At 38.0% G+C, this 23,449-nt stretch overlaps 1 protein-coding gene across 2 annotated transcripts in view; it reads left to right on the forward strand.

Annotated features, from left to right (window-relative positions):
* The window catches only part of DIAPH3 (diaphanous related formin 3), a 508,311-nt gene that overhangs the window by 63,825 nt on the left and 421,037 nt on the right, over window positions 1-23,449 (forward strand). For both annotated transcript variants that reach the window (XM_039247287.1, XM_039247286.1), the window contains one exon: window positions 6,887-6,991. In XM_039247287.1, the coding sequence (XP_039103218.1) occupies window positions 6,887-6,991 (105 nt within the window). The remainder of the gene's footprint in view (window positions 1-6,886; window positions 6,992-23,449) is intronic.

The raw sequence follows: 23,449 nt of genomic DNA on the forward strand, positions 1-23,449 counted from the left end.
GGCTAGGATCAACTGAAAGAATTCCCCTAAGTTTCCATTCTGTCCCCAATCAAGAGAGGCCAGTCCATACCTCCAATGGGTTATTAGTGACCATTAATGTATGAGTGCTGATGTTCAGCATGGTGCCTGGTGCAAGAACTTAGCCATTATTTAATATGCAGGAATACTAGATCTTTGGGAAAAGATGTAGAAAGGATTGTGGGAAGAATAAGAACAGTGTACAGAGCAGATTTGGAATGAAATCAGAAATTTGAACAGCTTGAATTTTGTTTCGGAAAAATCCAAAGAGTGCCTGACCTTTAAATTTGGAATGGAATTCTAATACCTGTGTCTTTGTTAGTAGCCTCAGATATTTGTTTTGATAGTGTTGTTGTTGTTTTTTACTTCCCTCCCCTTCATCAAGTCTGTATTTATTGTAGCCAAGTACTCTACAAACTTACTCTTAAATAGTAGACTTAAAAAAAAAATTTAGGAATGAGGGAAGTTCCGTTTTCATACTTTGCAAATTGTGGCATAGATTTTGAGTATTTCAATTTAGTCTTACAAAAGCTTTGTTTTGAAACGATTTTAGATTTATAGAAGGTTGCAGAAAGAGCACAGGCCATTCTTATATACCTTCACCCTACTTCCTCAAATGTCAACACATTCTATAACTTGAGTTCAGTTATTAAAACTGAGAAATTAATGTTGGTACACTGCTAACAAGATTACATTTTTGAGTTTTTGCCAGTTTTTCTACTTGTGCTTTTTCTGTTGTAGGATCCAATCCAGGATCACACGTTGCATTTAGTTTACTCTGTATGCTTAGTTCCCTCCAGTCAGTGACCTTTCCTTATCTTTCCTGACCTTGATACTTTTGAAGAATCCTTATTTTGAGAGCCCCTTCATTTGGATTTCTTCTTGGCAGTATTTTTTTATTTCTAAAATCTATCCTTAATTCAGTCAGACTCCCACAGCAAAGTAGCACAGTGGTTCAATTAAGGTAAGTTTTTAATTAGAAAGTAATTAACTAAGGGAAAATTGGTTTTTGATGCCCCCACTCCCAACTTCCCCAGGCAAAACTGTGTTTAAACATGTATATGAAGGTAGCACAGTAAATGAGTTAATTTATAATGTCTGTTAAGATATTAATAGAGCATTAATAATCCTCTTCAGACAAAGTTTTGATTTGATATCTGCTCAAATATTTTTGAGATCTATTCAACTAAATATTGCCAACTAGTATCTGTTTTTCAGGTGGGAAAACTTTATGTCCTACCCACTAAATACTAGCCTCATTCAAATTACTCATCTGGTCTTTTGCAACTACATGTTCTATTTATTTCCTGCTTGGTGTTTATAATAGATATTTAAAGAATTAAATAGGTAGATCTCAATACTTTGACAGATTGAAGGAAACCACATTTCAGGGTTCTCTTAAAGTCTGTACCTGCGTATCACTTTGTACCTATACAGTGTAGTAGAGGGTCCCAACCTAGGTCTGAATGGAAGAGTTGGTTAATCCAGTGGTTTGTATTGCTCGTTGAGGCCATTGACATGAGTTTTGGTATTACTCAGTTCTGCTTAGGAATAAGACTTATTAGAAAGTAAGTTACTTTTAAACAGTGTAGTGGACGCTGTTGGTGCCTCTCTAAGTCTACCTTCTGGTGCACGCAGACTCCAGCGGGTAAGTGTTGGGTCCTAGTGGCTCATATCTACCCTTTCCAGAGATTTGGCCTCCAGGGACTAGGATGCTAACTGATTTGGAGGTGTCAAACTCTCCTAGCCCTCTAGGTAGTACTGAGAGTCATGCAGTTCAGGCTGAAGCAGGAATCCAGTGGAGGCAACATTTTTTTTTTTAATTTAAAAAAATTTTAAAAAAATTTTTATTTATTTCTGAGAGAGAGAGAGACAGCGTGAGCAGGAGAGGGTCAGAGAGAGAGGGAGACACAGAATTTGACACAGGCTCCAGGCTCTAAGCTGGCAGTCAGCACAGAGCCCGATGTGGGGCTCGAACCCACGAACCATGAGATCATGACCTGAGCTGAAGTTCGATGCTTAACCCCTTAACTGACTGAGCCACCCAGGCGCCCTGGAGGCAACATTTTCAAATGTCTTTCCCCTGCTCTGTTTTGTCTTGCTTTTCTTCACTCCATTGTCCTGAGGGCATCTTCTCCGTTGGTGTCTGCACCAGAATCCCTATCTCCCACACTAGCTCTTGGGAATCTGAGCAAAGACAGTAGAGTTACTGTATGATCCTTTTGAGCAAATTGTAAACTGAGTAACATGAAAATTGATGACTTGTGGGTCGCCTGGGTGGCTTAGTCGGTTAAGCGTCCGACTTTCGCTTAGGTCATGATCTCGCGGTTCCTGGGTTCGAGCCCAGCGTCGGGCTCTGTGCTGACTGCCAGCTCAGAGCCTGGAGCCTGCTTCAGATTCTGTGTCTCCCTCTCTCTCTGACCCTCCCCTGCTCATGCTGTCTCTCTCTCTCTCTCCTAGAAATAAATAAAAAAAAACATTTAAAAAAAAATAAAAAAAAAAAAAAGAAAATTGATGACTTGTTTGCAAGGGATCTTTTATAATTACCTGGAAACTGCACTAGACTGGTAGTCTGGGCTCCAGTTCTCGTGTTTCTAATTGCCAGATATCTAGGAAAAGTTGTTCATTTCTGTGAGCCTGTATTTTCTATCCTGTAGTACATGGAGCTTAGACTATGCGATACTCATGTTCTCACACTGAAGATTTTCCTTAAAGGCAGGGGGTTATTAAATGAAGATGCTTGGTCTCCCCTGATTCCATCCCCCCATCCCCAACTCTAGTTTCTTGAATAACTTTCAGAGATGCTCAGCTTAGCTCCTCTGGAATTAAAAACACTGAAGGGAATCAAGGCAAGTTGCCCCAAACTGTTCCACTTTGGCATGTGGACTATTTGCGATGAAGGCAATTGAGGTCCTGGGGGCTCAAGAGAAACTTTTTGCCCTTCTCTGAACCACTAGAAGAATCTAAATTGATAGTCTTCCTCAAAGCTTTATTACGAGAGATGTTTTATCTGAGTGACCAATCTGTATAGCAGAACAGACACCTAATTACCAAAACTTCTTGCCCGGTGGATTGCCCTCCTCCCCTTGGAAGCCCCATGCCTCGGTTCCGTATGGCTTACAAACCTCATTTTACCTTTCTGTTTTGGAATCTTTCTTGAATGTGGGGTTTTTGTATGAATTAAAGTTGATTTTTGCTGCTGTTAATCGGCGTCATACCAATTTAAATCCTAGTTTAACTAGAAGAACTGATGAAGGGTAAAAAGAAAAAAACGTTTTTCTGCCCCCTATATACATGTGCATTAGCTAGGAAAAAGCTTCCAATATGTTTTCCAAGGACTTTGTAGACACCCGCCCCACCACCCGCCCCCTGCCGAAATTTAGCAAAATCCAATAAGGCTTTCTTCTTTCAGCCTTTTTCTTTGTGCAATAAAAATCTATTTTATAAATATTGTACTTTTTATACACAAATACATATTTTTCCTTTTTGCTCCGATATTTCCTTATTTCTCACTGTAAATGGCAGAGTTTCTTTTTCCAATGCCATTTCTTTCTGGACATGTAGGTAATGGCCACCTGTGAGTTCCTTGCCTAATGAGAAAGGCCTGTGGTACTATGTAGCCAATTCCAAACTTTCAGTGTCCTTTCTTAGTTTCCTTTTTGCTTTTATTTTTATTTTAATTTTTTAAATTCTAGAGTGCAAGCAGGGGGTAAGGGCAGAGGGAGAGACAGTCTTAAGCAGGGTCCACGCTCAGTGCAGAGCGGAGACGGGGATTGATCCCATAACCCTGGGATTATGATCTGACCTGAAATCAAGAGTTGGACGGTCAGCTGACTGAGCCACTCAGGTGCCCTACTTTTTGCTTTGAAACCGGGATTGTCATGAAGTGAGTGTCTTGTTTAGACAAGAGAGGTGGAATAAGGCAGTGGAAAGATGTCGGGAGAACACTGGATCTCTTCCTTAATTCCAGATATACCACTGTTGGGTATGAGCTCCTGTCATCTTGAATATGCATTTCCAGGAGGAAAGCAGTAGGCTTTTAAAAGTGTATATCTTAAATTTTTTTTTTTTTTTTGATTTCAGGCACAACTAATGGATTTTCCTAGGGTTTTTTTTTTTTTTTTTTAAAGCATCTGTATTCACTACATATTTTAATTTTCAGGTTAAAGAGGCTGCGCCATGTTTGGCCATTGAAAAGAAAATAAAAATACAGTGAATAATTTAATACAGGGGTTCTAAGTACTAAGTATCCTGCCTTTTTTTTATTTTATTTTTAATGTTTCATTTTGAGGAGGGGGGAGGGGCAGAAGGAGGAGACACAGAATCCAAGGCAGGTTCCAGGCTCTGAGCTGTTAGCACAGAGCCCAACCTGGGGCTTGAGCCCATGAACTGTGAGATCGTGCCCTGAGCCAAAGTCAGAAGCTTAATTGACTAAGCCACCCAGGGGCCCTAGCCTGCCTTTTTCTAATCAGTATTCCCATTATTTCCCCCATAACTTCCCCATTACTTTCTTCCAATGAAATCCTTTTTTTTAAAAAAAATTTTTTAATGTTTATTTTTGAGAGAGAGACAAAGTGTAAGTGGGCAAGGTGTAAAGAGAGAGGGAGAATCCAATTTATGCTCCAGGCTCCAAGCTGTCCGCGCAGAGCTCAATGCAAGGCTTGAACTCAAGAGCTGTGAGATAATGACCTGAGCTGAAGTCAGATGCTGAGCCACCCAGGTGCCCTTCAATGAAATTCTTTATAGATAATGTAAGCTATCTACACGCACAATTCTAAAACTCCACTTAATGCCTTACTGTACTAAGTAATACAACATACATTTCTTTTCTTTTTTTTTTTAATATTTTTTTATTTATTTCTAGGAGAGAGGGACAGCATGAGCAGGGGAGGGTCAGAGAGAGAGGGAGATACAGACTCTGAAATAGGCTCCAGGCTCTGAACTGGCAGTCAGCACAGAGCCCGACGCGGGGCTCGAACCCAGGAACCGCGAGATCATGACCTAAGCGAAAGTCGGACGCTTAACCGACTAAGCCACCCAGGCGCCCCATAATACAACATACATTTCAGTGTAAACAATTGGCCACGACTGCTCAAGAAGATAGAATAAAGTCATTCTTGAATCTTCGCCTCATGCACATACACTAGCTATGGTGCAGGTTGACCTAGGCGTGCTGTTCTAGTGATTCAAATACCCCAAGCAGTGTTATTCTGGGGTACCCACATTTCAAAAATAGAGCACAACTGATGGTAAAGCTTATTTAAAAACCAGCAAAAAATGAAAACAGCACATACACCCAGTGGAACTATAGCTTATAGAGTAGTTGAATTCTTGGAAAAATCCAGGTATGTTAAAATCCCACAGTGCAAAGTATTTAATCTGTAACAATTTGCATATTAATTCCATTTTACATTTAATTCTATGGAATTAGTCTAGGCCTAGATGAAATTTTCTTTTTCAAGATGTGTGCATCTCTCTGTGGGATACAGGACACTTCCTTGTGTAGGATTAGCCCGTGTGTTGAAGAATGTCTGATACACCTTAATAAGTGCTGGTAGTGTCATCTCAGTCACTGACCACCAAAATATCCCAAGACCTTTCTCAAATCCTAAGTGGTGTTAAGGCCTATTGAGAGTCCCAGGCTTAGAGAGAGAAAAAAAAGGAACAAAATAAACCATTATTCACATAATAGGGTATTTCTAACCTGAACAGCCAGGAGTGACATTACTAATTACTACCTTTTATTAGAGTGTCAAGTTGAACAACTTCTAAGATCTTAAATATTTATATCAAGGTGAAATGAAGGAAATTTTGACTTTTAAGTGCTTGAAGGGATGGGTAGCCAAAAACTGAGTCAGCTAAACGCATAAACTACAGTGTCTGATGAATTGTAGCACTCTTCTGAAACTTAGAATAAATTTAACCTGCTGGGCTCCACAGGTGATCTGAAGTCTTGATTTTTATACACCTGTTTCTGAGAGGATATGGAGTTTGTATACATTCAAGTGTGTTCTATTGCATGTCACAAATGACTGAGGGTTCATATCTGGAGGAAATCGATTTGAGTTGCCCTTCTGCAGCCATTTCTGTTAAACCTTAGGCTCCTCTTCCATTACCAGAATGGCCTTTGATTAGAGCCACTTAACCGGTAGCAGTTCCCATACTTCTGTGGATATGCTTGATTGGTATTTTTAGTCAGCTTTGGACTTGTAGACAATTCCAGGTTACTTTAACCTTTGATTGGTGCCATTATTTCTTTTTATAAGTGTAATTTTTATGCATTTAAAACATAGAATAAATTAAGTAGTTGATATTTTTGGTAGAGGTAGAGAAGAGATAACCATATAATGCTTTACCTTTTGCTAGGCTCTCTACCATGTATTTGCTTCTATGAGCTTGTAGCTATAGAATCTGGAGAGTGTTGGGTTATTTAACTTTCAATTTTTATGATACATGGAGCAGCTGTTTCAGAAATAGTGCAAGATAGCTTTGGGTGCACTGTTGTTATAAAAAAAAAAAAAGTACTATATTTGTGAATGTGTATTTAAATTGTGAATACAGATGACCCTAAGGAAGGCAGAAATCTTCAACTGTCTAATTATCTGTCGTGATGAGAATGTAACTTTACTAGCCTGCTGCGAATTTAAAAAGATTTTCTGGTAAGTGTTTTACCTGTTAAAATGATCTAGAATGTGTTTTTGTCTGCATCTCCTGCTCTTTGCTTTCCTCCAGGCAGAACTACACGTAAATCATTCCAAAACAATTAATGCTGCCGTAGTCACAAATTATTGATTTTCCGTTGGTAGGGCATGTAGAATTGCTGCTCTACTTAGATTCTAAAATGAGGCTTTTTAATTGTGTTTTCCAGGAAGATATGAATTTAAATGAAGATAAGAAGGCACCATTGCGGGAAAAGGACTTCAGCATCAAAAAAGAAATGGTGATGCAGTACATTAATACTGCTTCCAAGACAGTAAGTAAAACTGTCAAGTTGAGAGATACTGCTGGAACGTGTTGTGATGGGGAAAACAATGCGTTTGTCTAATGATGTGCTTAAGTCCTTGGGCAGCTGGAATCAGAGGGCTTTCGAATGTATAAAGGCACAAGTACTAGAAGTTTATTGAATTTAAACATATTTCTCTTAACTTCTAAAATTGCTGTGGCTCCTTGGCCCCTCCCATTGGCCAGGAACGCTGACTGGTTGACTTACTGACTCCAAGACTTCTTTCCCTGTTCGTGGATTCAGATGGCTATTGATCTCTCGTGCCACTTAGACACGGGGATAATATTTGCATTACAGAAAAGTAAGACTGATTTCATTCTAACTACGTAAATCAGTACACATAATAGTGGCTTAGCGGCATATCTTTAATGTGAGTTTCCCTATGGATAAAATTATCTTGTAACAAATTATAAATGTAGACATTGAAAGGGGCATTGAGCATCCACTCGGCTGCCAGTTTTCTAGGGAAACATAAAATATGTGGCTGGAAGTAATGAGTAAATGTCTAAGGAACCATGACTGGCACACAGAATCAATTACATTTATTTCATGGGACAACAAATGAGCTTGACCAGTCATATAAAAATTGAATAAATGGATTCGATGAAATCTAGAAAATGGAAGCTAATGAAGAAGCAATCAGAAAGACAGCAGAAAATGATTTTGGCTGCATTTAAAATAGAATTGGATTAGAGAAAAGTGGCTTAACACACCGTAGTTTTCACTGGATACTTTAGCCACAGGCCAGGTTTCAAGAATATAAGTTTCTTATACTTTAACTCTGTTTATCTCCCAGGCCTGTCAGGAACTTGGAGGCTTTTCTTTGGGAAGACAGATTCAAGTGATGTTTAATTTTTAAACGTGTCTCAGGTTTGGCATTCTGATGTTTAATTCTTGAAATCACTGACGACTATACTTTTTCGGGCTTTCTATGTAGATGGGCGCTGTATCCTGCTGTTATGACAAACATTGCCTTTTGCCCCTTAATACTGCTACCTGGACATCACAAATGAGCATTGAAGACTTAAGAGTCCGAACATTTTTATTTTGAATTGACTTACCATCCCTTTGATAATGGGCATCTTATTTTACCTCTCTGATTCTCAATTTCCTCATCCGTAAGATGGGATTAGTATCTATATCACTGGCTTGTTGTTATAATTAAATTGTTGATGCCATGACTGGAACATTAATAGGTTTTATAACTGGTGGCTGCCTCTTGTGGTAGCATTGGTGGTTGTAGCAGTTGTTTCTTAGTTTTTCTTTGCGGTTTGTTTGTTCTTGCTGTTTAAATCGTTATATCATAATTACTGATGTATGTGGTTTTATATATTTTTTAAATTTAATGGTAGCTTTAAAAAATTTTTAATACTTATTTTTGAGAGACAGAGATAGCGTGAGCAGGGGAGGGGCAAAAAACGTGAGCAGGGGAGGGGCAGAGAGAGAGGGACAGACCCAGAATCTGAAGCAGGTTCCAGGCTCTGAGCTGTCAGCACAGAGCCCCATGCAGGGCTCCAACCCACCAACCACGAGATCATGATCTGAGCTGAAGGTGGACAATTAACTGACTGGATGCTTAGCTGAGTGAGTCACCCAGGTGCCTTAGATTTATATTTTTTAAAATTCAAGTTGACTGGTAGTGAGTCAGTGTCACATTGATTAAGTGTCTATATATCAGGCAATATTTCAGGCAATGGAGTTGAAGCACCAAGATGGTCAATCATCGTGGCCTATGGAGTAACATACTATACACACAATAGAAACACACAAATGTGTAGTAAGTGAAATGTGGGGAAAAAGCAGGGGGAGTGGAGATTATATAATTTTCTTTTTTTTTTATATAAAACATAATGAACACGGTGTTAGTTTCAAAAGTACAATAGGATTCCCCAATTCTATACTCAGTGCTCGTTACAATAAGTGTACTCTTAATCCCCTTTATTTTACCCACCCCCCCACCCCCATCTGATAGAACTGCTGCATAGAGTGATCAGGGAAGACTCCCCTGTTAGGGAATTTTTAAATCCAACAAGCATGAATTTACTTGATATAATTACAAGAGATACTACATTATTTGTTAGAACTAGTTTAGAAAATGTTGGCATAATAGTGCATTTTAGTTCTTGAATTTCAGATAACAAACAGACGTTTTAATAGAAGAACAAATCACGTTGAACTTCATTAGAGTGGATCTATTTCAGCTTGCATTCACTGATTTTAAACTTTAATCCTCTAATCGTTTTGGACTAAGGTTGGAATTTATTTACTAGAATTAGATAATTAGATTATCAGGATTGAAATAGATTAGTTATCTAAGGTATGATTAAAGCATTCACTCATTTAATTAGTGTGTGGAGGATCATGACTTTTCCTAGGAGGGTTCTGAATAATTTGGCAGACGGTTAACATTGTAGAAAGTTTAAGCTGACCAGTCATCTATTTTTGCGCTGGAAGTAGAGATACATTAACTCTCAGATACGGACTTTGTTATGCCAGGGAATTTAGGTTAATGAGTACCAAAAAAACTTCTCTGAGAAAAAACATGAAAATTCATGGATGGGTTGTTCTAGAGAATATGGGGGTATTTATTTGTCAGGTAAACTCTTAAAATTTAGCCTTAGACATTGCTTTGAGGTTCTTTTTGTGGGTAAGCATTAATACATTTTTTTTGAAAATAGCACTGAGGACTACAGTTGATAATTTGAAAATGCTTTAGAAATGTTAATCCTCAAACAAGTCCTAAGGCAGCTAAGTTTGTTTTTTAGAATGGGGAGGGGGGAAGAAACCTCAACAAATTCTTAATCAAATTAGGTTATTTCTAAGGTCTTAAGTTTAAGTAGCCAAACCTTAATGCTGACTTTTTTCAGTTAGAAAAGAGGATTAAAATCTTATTCAGCAAGTAGCCAATAAAGTAGAGGCTGAAAATGTCAGAATTACATTTTTCTAACTTCCTAGGGTGTGGATATGTGATCCACATTTGGCCGGTACAGTCTGGAAGCCATGTGTGCTGGGAGATTCCGAGGAGGGTTTCTCTTCCTCCTAAAAAGATCCAGAGCAGAAAACCACTTGTTTCCCCTGTTATTTGACATGGTTGTGAGAGAGTGTGGGAGCCTTGGGACATGACCCCTTAGAGCTGCTGCTTTGGCTATGTACCGCCCTGCTTCCAGACTCTTTGATCCCGTGAGGTGATGCCTATTCTTACGTAAGCTACTTGAAGTTGGGATTTTGCTTTGCTGCTGTGCATGCGTTGTTGGACCGTCCTGAGAGCCTTTTGCTTATGCAGGATCTCTATCTCTAATTAACTCTGGAAATTACTCCCCACATCAAGTATACTCAGCATACATGAGAATGGGTACTACAAGGCCAAATGGACATTCCTTGGTAAATGACTTGCCTCAGATGTTCAGTAGTCTGAGTTTATTAAAAGAAAAAACAAAACTTTCTGAATGAATGAATACAGTCTTGACTTTTATTTGATTACTGGGTGGATGGTTAAGACTGTTCAGTAAATGGTAAGGACCTTGTAATAAAGATCTAACATGATAGTCCAAATGGAAGAGAATCCATAGTTCCCAAAAAATGTAAGAAGAAAATTCTGGAACAGGACAGAGGAGCTCTTAAGCCTTAACTACACACAAATTTCCCCTATTTTCTAAATGGAAGGCAACTGTAATTTAATAAAAGTCCACCTTGTAAATGTATTGAGTCTTGCTTATCCTGACTTTGAATGTTGTTCTCATTCTTGATGGTGGTTTAATTATTAACCCATTTCTTCTCTTAAAATTCTTAAAGCATCCCCGCAGATAATGTTAAATGATGATATTTGTCAGGACTCCTGTGCTTTGAGGGCACAGACCAGCCTGAGGAGATAAATTCTAATAGACTTGCTGCCTTCACCAAGTTTTTGTTTGCTTGGTTTTGGTGTATCATACCTGCTGTCTGTGATCCCTGGGTTGATGTTGGTGTTTATCTTCTTGTGGGTGCTTGAGTTGTATTCCAGGGTGTATGCCAGGGTGTATTCCAGGGTTCTATGCCAGGGTGAACTGGCTCTGGGTATATGATGTCCAGGTTACATAAAAGTCTCCTATTAACCAGAAGCCATGGATTACTTTAAAAACAATTTAAAAATGTGTTAAGCAGGATACTTGTGGACAGTAGGATTTAGATCGATAAAATACTTTCTCTCCCCTCCCACACCCTCCCCCATGACAAAGGGATTGTAAAAATAGATTGTTCCCATCAATTTGCTTTTTTGCTTCTGGGCTTTTTCAGGGTAACCAGTGGCCATACAAACCTAGAGAGTCCTGAGAAGTCAAAACCTACATCCCAGGAAGTGAAAGCAAAGCCCTGGAAGCAGGAGTGGGGGTGGGGTGGGGAGGCTCAGAGGGTGCAAGAGGGAGGGGAGAGGTGAAATGTAACACCTTAGCATTTGCTTATCAGTGCTTTTGGAGTTGACATTTTTCTCCAGCTTTTTTTTTTTTTTTAATGCTTATTTATTTTTGAGAGGGGGAGAGAGAGAGAGAGAGACAGAGTGGGGGTGGGGGGCACAGAATCCAAAGCAGGCTCCAGGCTCTGAGCTGTCAGCACAGAGCCCAATGCGGGGCCTGAACTCCTGAACGGTGAGATCATGGCCTGAGCCGAAGTCAGATGCTTAATCAACCGAACCACTCAGGTGCACCCCCCCACCCCCCAAATTTTAAATACAAGAGGAGACTGCCCTGACCGTTTACTTCTATATAGATTACAAGTGGACTGCTAAACGGGTCAGCATGTGGTAGTCTTGTCTTTTGGGTGTACCTTTAGGTGTGGATAAAAGGCTCTCACATTTAAAATTTATACTTCTCATTCCTTCAAAATACCTTAGCTTCCCCCCCCACCCCCTTCCTTAGAGCGCGCTTCTTAATTATAGCATCCATCCTTTATTTCCTATTTATATTTAGTTTTTTCCTTTTTTGACATCCTTCTCCCCCTGCCTGGAAAGAAGTAGAATTCCCCTTGTTGTGCCCAGAAGTCTGATCGCTTCCTTGGACTTTGTTTTCAATTATTCTCTTTCCTAGTCATTCGAGACTACAGATGACTGACTGCAAGGCTCCTTGGCATGCGTTGGAAAAGTTTGCTTGGTGGTGAATTTTACTCCTTGAACCCCTAAGTATTTCTGCAGTTCTTTCCTAGACTTCTGTAGTAAGAAATAAATATCAAATATTACAGAACATAACTTTAAAGGGCACATAGAAGACTAACAAGTTTGTGAAACAATTATGAAATCAGTCTGAATTGAGTTTGTAACTGTAGGGTTATAAAGTCGTGTGTGTGCGCGTGTGGGGGGGTGTGTGTTAGTGTAGTGTAGCATCTAAAGATATTTTGAAAGGTTAGTTATCATGATACCACCTGTTCTAGCCCAATAGGCATGATGTTCAAGTATGGAGAACATGGTTTTGTCCAATGTCGTCCATCTAGGCGTATCGTGATCAGAAAAGAATTTTTTTTTTGAAAAAATACTAGTAATGTTCTGATTTGTGTTTTCCACGTAGATAGAAAACCTAGAATTCATTGCTTTTATCCCTGATTTGTTATATTGTGTTATCAGTGGGGGCATTTCCATACTCAAAAAAGAGTCTTTTTTGGGTCTATTTTCATATATTAATTTTGGGAAACATTCTCAGAAACAGATAAATCAGTTTCTTTGGGTTTTCTCTCACTTTTCATTATTTTTACTTAAAAGGTTTATATTTCAGCTGCAGGAAACTTTGATGAACTAGGCAGTTTTATACATTCTTGCTAGTTAAAGTTAACATGGATTACTTTTTGGCTTCCATTTCAGGTCAGGGAATTGATCAAATCACACCTGTAACATAAAAGCTTACTAAAAATTTGTGGCTGGTCCTTGGTAGTAGACACTTACCTATTTATCAACAATGCCCTTGTTTATGAGATTTTGCTTGTTTGTCTCCAGGTCTTGTCTGCTGAGTTGGAGAAAATACCAGAACCCCAGGGCAATGAACCAATTTCTTGTTAGAAGTGTTTCTTAATAATCTAACTGGCACTTTAATTTCCATTTCTGCCTATATAGGACAGGTTTTATTTATGTACAATTAAAATGATCTTCTAACAGCTCAAATTCATCCAGCTTCATTATGAGTTGTTTCTGGGCAGCACCGGTGGTGTTTAATGTTCTCTGCTATTACCGCAGTGTGTTCTTGCTTAGGTGGGAGATGATAATGAAGAAACTAGTCATTTTTTTCTTGTTGTTCTTTTTTTCTTAAATAAGAAATTTGGTTCAAGTTAGCATTGTGGATTTTTGATCTTTAAAAAACCTTAAAAGATACCTTTTTTATAGCCATTTTTTTAGAAGAAAAAAAAACTGAGCTATAGAAATACTTATTTACTGGTCAAATCTAGAATTTTGGAACCTGATGTGGTCAATCTGATGCTTCTACCAGTTGTGGGATTGGAGATCATCTGAGGTTTTCTTTAATCATGCTCATTGAGTTGGGCCTTGGTGTGAGATACTTTGTTCATGCTTTTTAGATTTTATGAATGTCATTAAACTTCTCATGACTGATAACTGCAAAAGTAGTAAGCTTGGAAGTGCTAGAAAAAAGAGGCACGTGATTTGATGGAGTTGGAAATGATGAGCAAATAGCCCTATGAAAAGTTTTGAAAGAGAAACCAATCTTTCTGAAGGAATAGGAGAAAATGAAAATGCTATATGTTTTCAGTTGCCTTTCAGTAAGTGAAGGGGAAAGGTAACTGATGAATTGAGGGGAAAGAGATTAGTCAGGAACAATGGCTCTCAACCTTGACATTCATTACAATCTTCTGGAGAACATTAAAAAAAAAAATCTGTGTCTGAATCCTACTATTTAGCAAGTCAGACTTTGTGCAGTTGGTATCCAGACACCAATATTTAGAAAAACTGTCTTGGTCATTCTAGTGTACAGTCAAAAATGAAAGTGTACAGTCAAAAATGAAAGCTGGGCTGTACAAGATGAGTGTCATTAGTAGATGTCTGTTAGTGTAACATTAATTCAACAAAAGACTAGGAGTTGATGGAATTTAAAGGCAAAGCGAGGCTGTTAACTCATAAAGGTCCTTTGGGTTCAAGGCTAGCTTGAATGTGCATAAGGTCAAATTGATGTTCAAGTGGCATACTGTAGCTACTAAGAAATCCTGATATTTGACCGTTTAGCATTTCCCTCTGATTTTATTGACTAGAATAGATGGAAGAACCTGGTCTGTTTTGGGAAAAGTTACCTAATAGAACAGTATTAGTAAGAAGGAAAAGAGTATGCCTGCTTTAAAACCTTCAGTGGACTGACTTATTTTCCCAGTTAGAGGTAAACTTAAACCCCCCTTTAATTTAGTTTGGACTTAAAAGACAGCCTTTCAGTTCTTAATTATTCCTAAATAGAATAAATTCTGTACATACTTAAAAAAAAATCATTAATTTTCTGGATGTACAGAAGGCATTAATTCCTAATTTTATGCTTCCTTGATTTAGTACCATTTCCTAAGTGGTATAATATAATGGTTTCCCCCCACTTTGAAGAAAATAGGGTTGGTATATCTCCTTACCTTTAATGCAATACAGCACTATTTCAAATCCTTTTGAAATCCAAAAGCCTTCAGACATAGATGAAATAAGTTGGGAACTGTATCCTTGGGTCATTAACTTGGGTAAAAAATACTTAAAAAGGAAATTTAGACAACCATAGGCTGTAGGCTTTGACTGCTTCTTGCATATTAATACTGCTCTACTCAATTTTTTTTGGTAGATTTTTTGTTCCTTGGAAAGCTGTTTTATCACTGTTGGTGAGTTAAGTCATTTTCTGACATGATTTTTGTAAAGAATGGTTTTGTTATACTCATTAATTAGACATTTTTGTAGTTGAGTTTATTTATATCAGGTCTGGAATATGTCTTAGGGCATCTCTGCATTTTTAAAATGAGTAAGGCCGAGGGAGTGACATCCCCAAGTTTTGGAGCTAGAACTAGAAACCAGGATTTTTAAAAAACCTTTTTATTACATCTGTAGAAAACAGCAAAACCGAATACGTAGCTTAATGAATTATCATGAGGGAAACACCACCCAGGTTGATAAGTGGAACTTGCCAGTCACTTAAGAGAGACCTGCATCTACCCTGTCCATCTCAAACTTCTCTCCCCAGCCCCTCTTTTTGAACTACCGATTGGCTTTTATAGGCCTCACTTCCTTCTCATCTTATTTCTCCATTTTTCTATTGATGGATACTTGGGCTGCTTCCATAATTTGGCTACTGTAAGTAATGCTGCAATAAACATAGGAATGCTGGTATCCTTTTGAATTAGTGTGTGTGTATATCCAGGAGTGAGATTACTGGATTGTAGGATAGTCCCGTTTTTAACTTTTTGCGGAAACTTTATACTGTTTTCCAGAGTGGCTGTACCAATTTGCGTTTTCACCAACAGCACATAAGGGTTCCTATTTCTCCACAGCCCTTCCAACATTTTCTTCTGTTTTTTGTGTTTTTGATTTTAGCCCTTCTGACAGGTGTGAGGTGTGAAGTGATCTCTCCTTGTAGTGTTGATTTGCATTTCCCTGACAATGAGCATCTTCTCCTGTGTCTGTCAGCCATCTGTATGTCTTCTTTGGAAACATGTCTGTTCATGTCTTCTGCCCAGTATTAATTGGGTTATATGTATTTTGGGTGTTGGGTTTTTTAAGTTCTTCATATATTTTGGATACTAACCCTTTATCAGAGAGGCCGTTTGCAAATATCCTGACCCATTCTGTAGGTTGTCTTTTAGTTGTGTTGTTTTCTTTGCAATGCAGAAGCTTTTTGTTTTGATGTAGTCTCAAAAGTTCATTTTTGCTTTTGTTTCCCTTGCCCCGGGGGACATATTTAGAAAAAAGTTGCTACGTCCATTGCCAGAAAAATGACTGCCTGTGCTCTGTTCTAGGATTTTTACAGTTTCAGGTCTCATATTTATGCCCTTATTTATCTGCTTTGAATTTATCTTTGTGTATAGTGTAAGCCAATGGTCCAGTTTCGTTGTTTTGCATGTAGCTGTCCAGTTTTCCCAACATCGTTTGTTGTAGAGTCTTTCTTCCATTGCATATTCTTTTTGAAACAGCTTTGTAAAGAGACATTTCCTCTCATATACTGATTGCTCCAAGATCTAGGAAATTTAGGATAAATGCTTCATTCTTTGCCTTTGCCAGTTTTCACTATACTAGTTTCCTATTGCCCTCTGAAGGTAATCAATTAAAATAATTTTTTTTTTTTTGTTTAATTTTGAGGGAGAGCATGAGTTCAGGGAGAAGGAGAGAGAGAGGGTGACCGATAACCTATCTAATAGCACAGAGCCTAATGCGGGGCTCAAACATGAACCACGAGGTTACGACCTGAGCCAAAGTCAGACATTTAACTGACTGAACCACCCAGGTGCTCCTGAAGGTAACCAGTTTTAAATAAGATAATATTGGGGCACCTGGGTGGCTCAGTTGGTTAAGCATCTGACTCCTGATTTTGGCTCAGATCATGATCTCATGTGAAATTGAGTCCCCCACGAGGATCTATGCTGTAGTGAGCTTGCTTGTGATTCTCTTTCCTTCTCTCTACGCCCCTTCCCTGCTCGCACATGTATGTGTGTGTATGTGCACACGTGAGCTTTCTCAAAATAAACTTAAAAAAATATCATTAGGATAATTTATAGGTTGTAATTACTACTCTTCGTGAAGCTCAGATTGTCCTATCTTTGACCAGCGGGCCCTTGCCCAGTTATTCCTAGTTGTTTCGCCATGACCCTAGGAATTTTGGATTGTATCATTCCTACCCGGCAAGGTCTGACAAACCGGGTTCTTTGCTCACACTGTGCGTGGGTGGAATCAATAATTTCCTTCAGTGGGAAATGATATTTCAAGAGTGGTCTGGGTGTCATGGATGCTTATTACTAATAGATTATCATGGTTTCCAGGCCTTTTCAGTGGAGACCTAGCAAAAGAAAAAACAAAACAAAACAAAACTGTGTGCATATATTCAACATTTTTCTTTTGCATATACTGTGTCTGACTGCTGTTCTTGTACCATGCCTGCACTGAGCATGTAGCCATTACATTTTCTATTTCTAGGTCCCATTTAGCCTTTCCATCTGTGAATAACTGTACTTAGCCCTCATTTTGTGACTGACTGTCTTTTAATGCACACCACCAGTCCTGATGTTGATATTTCTCTAGACATTTGTCTGAAGTTTGGCCTGTCATAGATTCCTTCAAAGGGCTCCTGGGAACAGTATTTCCTGAATATTGCATGTTGATAACTCTATATATGCCTTTTATTGTTTAGTCAGTTACATTGGCTATAAAATCTTTGGCTCACATGGTTTTTTCCCTTAGGATCTTAAATATATCATTTTCTTCTGGCATAAAGCATGACAGTATTGGTGTCCAAAGTTCTGTGGGTAACTAATAATTTTTATCCCTTACAGGTTACTGGCTGTTTTTATTTTGAGAAAGAGTGCGTGAGAGAGTGCATGAGCGAGCAAGGGTGCATGCGTGCATAGGGGAAGGGCAGAGGGGGAGAGCGAATCCCAAGCAGGATCTGTGCTCATCACAGGGTCCCACTCCCGTGAGATCATGACCTGAGCAATATTAAGAATTGGATGCTTAACCCACCCACTGAGTCACTCGCACATCCTGTTCCTGGCTCTTTTTATCTAGATGTCTGAGTTGGGATTATCTGACATGAAGTATGCCTTCATTATGTGCTTTTTACATCCCCCCCCCCCCCCCCCATTAAATTTCATGACAGTGTTCTGTTCTGCTTTGTTTTCTTCAGGGATCCTGTTATCTGTATATTAGACGTGTATATTCTCAATATGCCACTTTGTCCCCAATCCTTTTTATCTTATTTTTGTTATTATTCCTTCTAGTATAGTCTTCACTTTTTTTTTTTTTAAGTTTTATTTATTTATGTAATCTCTACACCCAATGTGGGGCTCGAACTCCCATCCTTGAGATCAAGAATTGCATGGTCTTCTGACTGAGCCAGTCAGGCACCCCTATAGTCTTCACTTCTAAAGTGATATATATACATATTTTTATCTCTCCCCCACCCCGTTCTCATACCTAATTTGTGAGTGTTTGGAATTCTGTTTAAACTTTTTTTCCTATTAGGTCTTCTATATTCTCTCAATGTCTCTTAGCTCATAGTGAAATTGTAAGTTACTTTGCCATGTTTTATGGTTATGTTTCCGTGGTGACTGTTCATCTTCTGTAGGAATGTTCTGCTCTGTTCTGATTTCATCCTCAGCACTTTGTCCACAGTGTGGGTGCTGTCCTGGAAGGGAGCCCTACTAGTTCACAGGACACAGGATGCTCCTCTCTCTTTAGTTTTTTTTTTGGCCACTTGTGCTCACCCACAATTGGAGTGGGCCGGACTCTGCCCAGTTTTAGCTGCTGTTCGCAGATTAACGTACTGAGGTTTCTAATGATGTCCTGAGGGCTCTTCTAGAGTTGTTTTCATGATGATCAGCCACCTTGTCTCCTCTGTTTCTTCCCACAGAGACACTGATACTGTGTAGATTTTGTGGTTGTTAGTGGTTTCCAACTGCTTGTCTTTGGAGGATCACAGAGATAAGTTGTTGCTCAGAATTGTCTGGTGTTTGGTTTTGCCCTTTAGTTGTTTTTTCTGTGGGAATCCAGTGAGTTTCAGAAACTCCACTGCTGCTGCCATCTGCCCGAATCTCTAGTCTTCTCATTGTGAGTTTCGTATTTTTGGTCCGATGCCAATTTACGTCTTGTGTTAAAAACCATTCTGGATTAGCAGCATTCCTCCTCTTGCCTGTCCCCAGCCCCCTTGGCTTTCGGGGCAGAAAATCACAATCTACTAAGTAATGGCATTCCTCTGTGTAACCTTAACCCATAGCTCCGGGTTTTGCTGTTTATGCAACCCGTAAACTTTCATCAAACCTCTTAATGGCCCATGACCTGCAAACAGATTTAAATAAAACACTAGTTGTAGTTTTAATTTCTATATTATGTTTATTCGGTGCTATCATCTTCTCATGTAATTTCAATAAATTATGCAGAAGGCATCCCTTTTTATATCCCATGGATAGTTGGAAAATTCAGACTGCCCTTCAGTACTTTACCCCACCTTTGAAAAAATAGGCCTCATCTGCTTGTGTGTGTCTATAAATTAGTGAGTGTGTTAAAGCTATCACAGCATGAAATCACTTCAAGCACTGTGAAAGACTATCTTAAAGAATTTAAATTGATTGCAGATGTTGGTGCAATTAAGCAGGCCTGATGAGCTCAGAATCCTGTTTCTCAGATTTGAATATGAATGCGTTGAAAAAAATTACAGTGATGTGCTCCATGTAAATGGAGTTCATAGACATCTGAGAGTTTACCTCACCTTGTATTAGAAAACGGTTCAATGTGAAAAGGGCTGTGTGACCCCTTTTGCAGAGACCTACATTACTTGGAAAATGTATTACTAGTGAAAATGTATCACTCCTCTTAAGAATATAGTTCTGTGCTGTCCTTAACCAGGCAGAATCAACTTTGAATGATTATTTCCTTCATTATTCCATTTGTCTACCAACTTGTCCACCTGTTGTGCATATTCATTCATTTAAAAACCATTCTATAGAGAAAACTATAATATCTCTACCCCATTTTTAAGGAAAAAAAAAAAACCCCAAAAACAAAACAAAAAAACAGTGGAACAAGCCAGAAGAGTTGGCTTAGATAATGAAAGCCTGGGACCATTTTTCCCCTTGAGGTCAGACCTTTTGATTACTAGACCTCTACCTCCCTGTAGTGGCTTTGGCTTTAAACTGCTGAAATGTAAAAGAAATTTTCTATTTTAAAATACAACCTACTGGGTTGCAAATTAGAAAGTGAATTCTGAAACAAGACTGTAACAAGATTAAGTAGACTGTACGGTGTGTTCATTTTCAATTTATTTCAAATTGATCCGTGCACATTAAGTAATTAAACCCATCAATTTCTGTAACACATTGTAAAATGTTATGGACATTAGGACTTTATTATATATACAGTAGTAAAATAAGTCACAAAAATGATGAGTAATTGTATTTAGATACTGTTTTTAAATACTAAGAAAATTACTGAAATGTTATTTGAAGTATAGTGATATTAATGATTTGAAATAGGAACAAAGACTACATTATATCTTTTCCAGGAGGTATGAATTATTAAATATATGTTGAACAGTATTTTATGAAAACCTATTTTACTCATCATGGCAGGCCATGTTTTTTTGAGTTCAGAACCCAGCTTTGTTACTTTTAGCTGTGTGATTTGAGAAAGTTCATTATCTCTAAAACTTTGCTTACTAAATAGTATTTAAGACTGTTAGTGTTGGAATATACAGGATGGGAAGTAGAGCAATGATTGCATCATAAAATTATTTTTGTTTCTACTTAAAAAGTAAACCAACTTATTCACATGCCAGTCTTTGGATATAGAGCCAAGTCATGTTCTTTGAGTAGAAATTGCTCCTACTTTGATTTCTCCTGTGCACAAGGCATACCTGTGAAGCATCGTCTGTGACCATTTGTGTGTTGTAATTTGACCAAGTATTTATACTTGTACAGCAGTCTAAGTTCAAAGTTAGATTTGTGTCATTTCTTTATAGTATGATCTTGTCAGTTACTTTACCCAAATTGGGAAAACAAGGTGTTTTAAAACATCCAGATCTTGTCTTTTCTGAGCATTAAAGTAATTTATCACAGAAACAACTTATCTTTCATTCTTACATACGATTACATTAACAAGAACAGATATTATCACAGCTCATAAACAGTTGGGGATACAAAAATCAACTCTTGGTCGTCCGAGAATTCTATTCATGGGAGTAACTGTGTAGTTACAGTTTGCTTTGGGCATCTGTCAGTGTAAGTTACAGAATATTGGAAAGCTTGATATTGGATGTCCATATCCAGCACATTAAGGAAGTCCCACTTTAGTGGATTTTTTTCTCTTCCCTTTATCTCTCCATAATTGTATTTCCCCCCACTTAAATATTCTACCCTCTGTTAGAAATCATTGACTCAGTCAGCTCTAATGGATTCAAAGAAAAACAGGAACATACTGACACATGCATCTGAGAACGTATTGACTTCAGATGAGCCTAGACACAGGTTTGCTATATTGATTTCAAACAGGCCTAGATCTAGGTTCTCAAATGACCTACAGACTCAGTCTTTCTATGCTGGCTGCGTTTTCCTGTCTTGGCTTCAGTCATGCAGCTTCTTTCCATGGTGTGTCTAGATGGTTAACAGAAGTTTCTGGCTTAACTCCTATGTTTTAGGTTCATAGTCTCCAAAAGTTCTTGGTCACTTGCTTCATTAGTTAAAAAAAAAAAAAAAAAAAAAAAGTTGATCATATACTAATAAATACTGGCTTATTATGAACAGGTCTACTGTACTAGTACTTCATATTTGTCATATTCATTTTATATATAAACTTATGTGTTAACATTTCATCTCAAATGTGTGATGTGAATTGAAACTATTAAGATAGAAACGATTTCACTTGAGAATTTAGCCGCCTTCATAAATATTTGGTTTCTCTTTGGTTATGAACACATTTTAGCTCTGCCACATTGGTGATACATACTGGTAAATTACCTGTTTCCTCAAATATTTTTGCTCAATCTGCAAATTACTTGGTGACTTGCTATTTTCATGAACTATAAAAGTTTTCTGGGTTTGGTGCCTTTTTTTAAGATAAATGTTAAAGTTGAAATTTTTTTTCTGTTTTCCCCCAAATTAGACTCCTGACCCCTAATTTTAAATTGCCCATTCTATTTTTAATAACTGACCCAATCCTATCCATTGAACGGTGTTCTGGGAGCATGCACAAACCTGCAGTAGCCATCGCAGTTCTCCAAAGTTCAAGCTGACTTCCTTCTTGACTATGTCAATCCTTTCTTATTGCATCCATTTCTCTATTGTACCACAAAGAAGCTCTCATCCTCTAGATAGCTGCATTTAAAAACTTGTTTGGATTTGCTGTTGTGACCTCCACATTGCCACTCATTTTGCCCACTGGGTTAGTGTTTGAGGGCCCTGAGTAGGAGATGATGTGCCCTCATTCTGCCTTTCTATGTTGTATTGGAAAAAAATGACACTGAGGTCATCTGTCACCTGTACAAGATAGACCCCTTTAAGACAGTCTTATCTTTGTGAATTTGTGATTGTCCACATATAATGGATCTTGAAGGCTCACAAACTTGGTCAGCATTCCAAAACTTAGTATGCATTTTGTGAACAGATACATGATCTAAGCTACTGGAGACTGTATAAAAATCCAAATACCACTTAAATAACTTATGAGAAATATCATTAAGGAGGAAATTGTTTTCTCATCTCTTTGTAACTCATCTATATTAGAAGCTAAGTGACAGAGAATTATTTGGCATGTTGGGTGATGTGCCGTGAGGATAACAGTGTGTGTATTCATAGCTTTATATGCATTTCCTACCTTAACTGTTCTCATACTTCATATAATTATGCATGGAATTAATGTGATAGACTAGAAGCTCCATGAAGGTAGGAATACCTGATGTGGCACAAACTAGATACTTGTGTTAATGTGCCTGGTACTCCCTTTCCTGGAAAGGCTCACTAGAACTCTCTGCAGGACGTGGGGTCTGTGGACTTGTCTGCAGGCAGACATGCAGACTACTTCCTCCTGTGTTAGAGTACCCTGAAATTACTGAGGTCCTTTTTAGGGTAAGTAAATTCATTTTATCTTGAGGTCATGCTTGATCTTGGTGCACACGTGTAATCTTTTGGGACATTTTAATAGGCTCATATGATAAATTTTGATTTTTCTGGATTTCATTATCTGAAGTTAATTGTAACTTCAGATTTGTGGGTGTCTTAGAGTTGGCAAAATACCTCTCCCCCAAGATTAATTTCTTTTAGAGTAGAATGTGACAAGAACTGGTGTTTTCCTTTTATTTTCTCATTAAATATTTCACTTTCATAGCTGATGATCTTTATACATTTCCCCGTGTTTTTGAGAGTTTTCTTAGGACATAAAGAGTGTTTCAGGAGCTAAAGTGATTAGAAATTCTAAGATCAACTTGTTTAGTAATCAAGTGACATTCCAAGTGTCCTTCATTTATTCAGACGTTCAAATTTAAAATTATTAAAATCAAAGATACAACTTAAAAAGATAGAGTATCACTTAATGAGATAGTCTACAACCAATATGGAAGAATTTCTTACTATCTTATTGCTTTGTTCTCCACTGGAAAAAAAAAAGTAGATGATTTCTAAATCCTTCTTACATTTAAAGTTCTGGAGAAGGAATACTTTTCTTTTAAGATATCAGAATTCAAATGCCATCTTAATGCAGAATAAATAAAAAATGAATGGAATGACTTTAAGTAATTATTTTTGTATAAT

The sequence above is a fragment of the Hyaena hyaena genome, unplaced genomic scaffold (assembly GCF_003009895.1).
Source record: "Hyaena hyaena isolate Hyena2069 unplaced genomic scaffold, ASM300989v1 scaffold_293, whole genome shotgun sequence".
Classification (NCBI taxonomy): domain Eukaryota; kingdom Metazoa; phylum Chordata; class Mammalia; order Carnivora; family Hyaenidae; genus Hyaena; species Hyaena hyaena.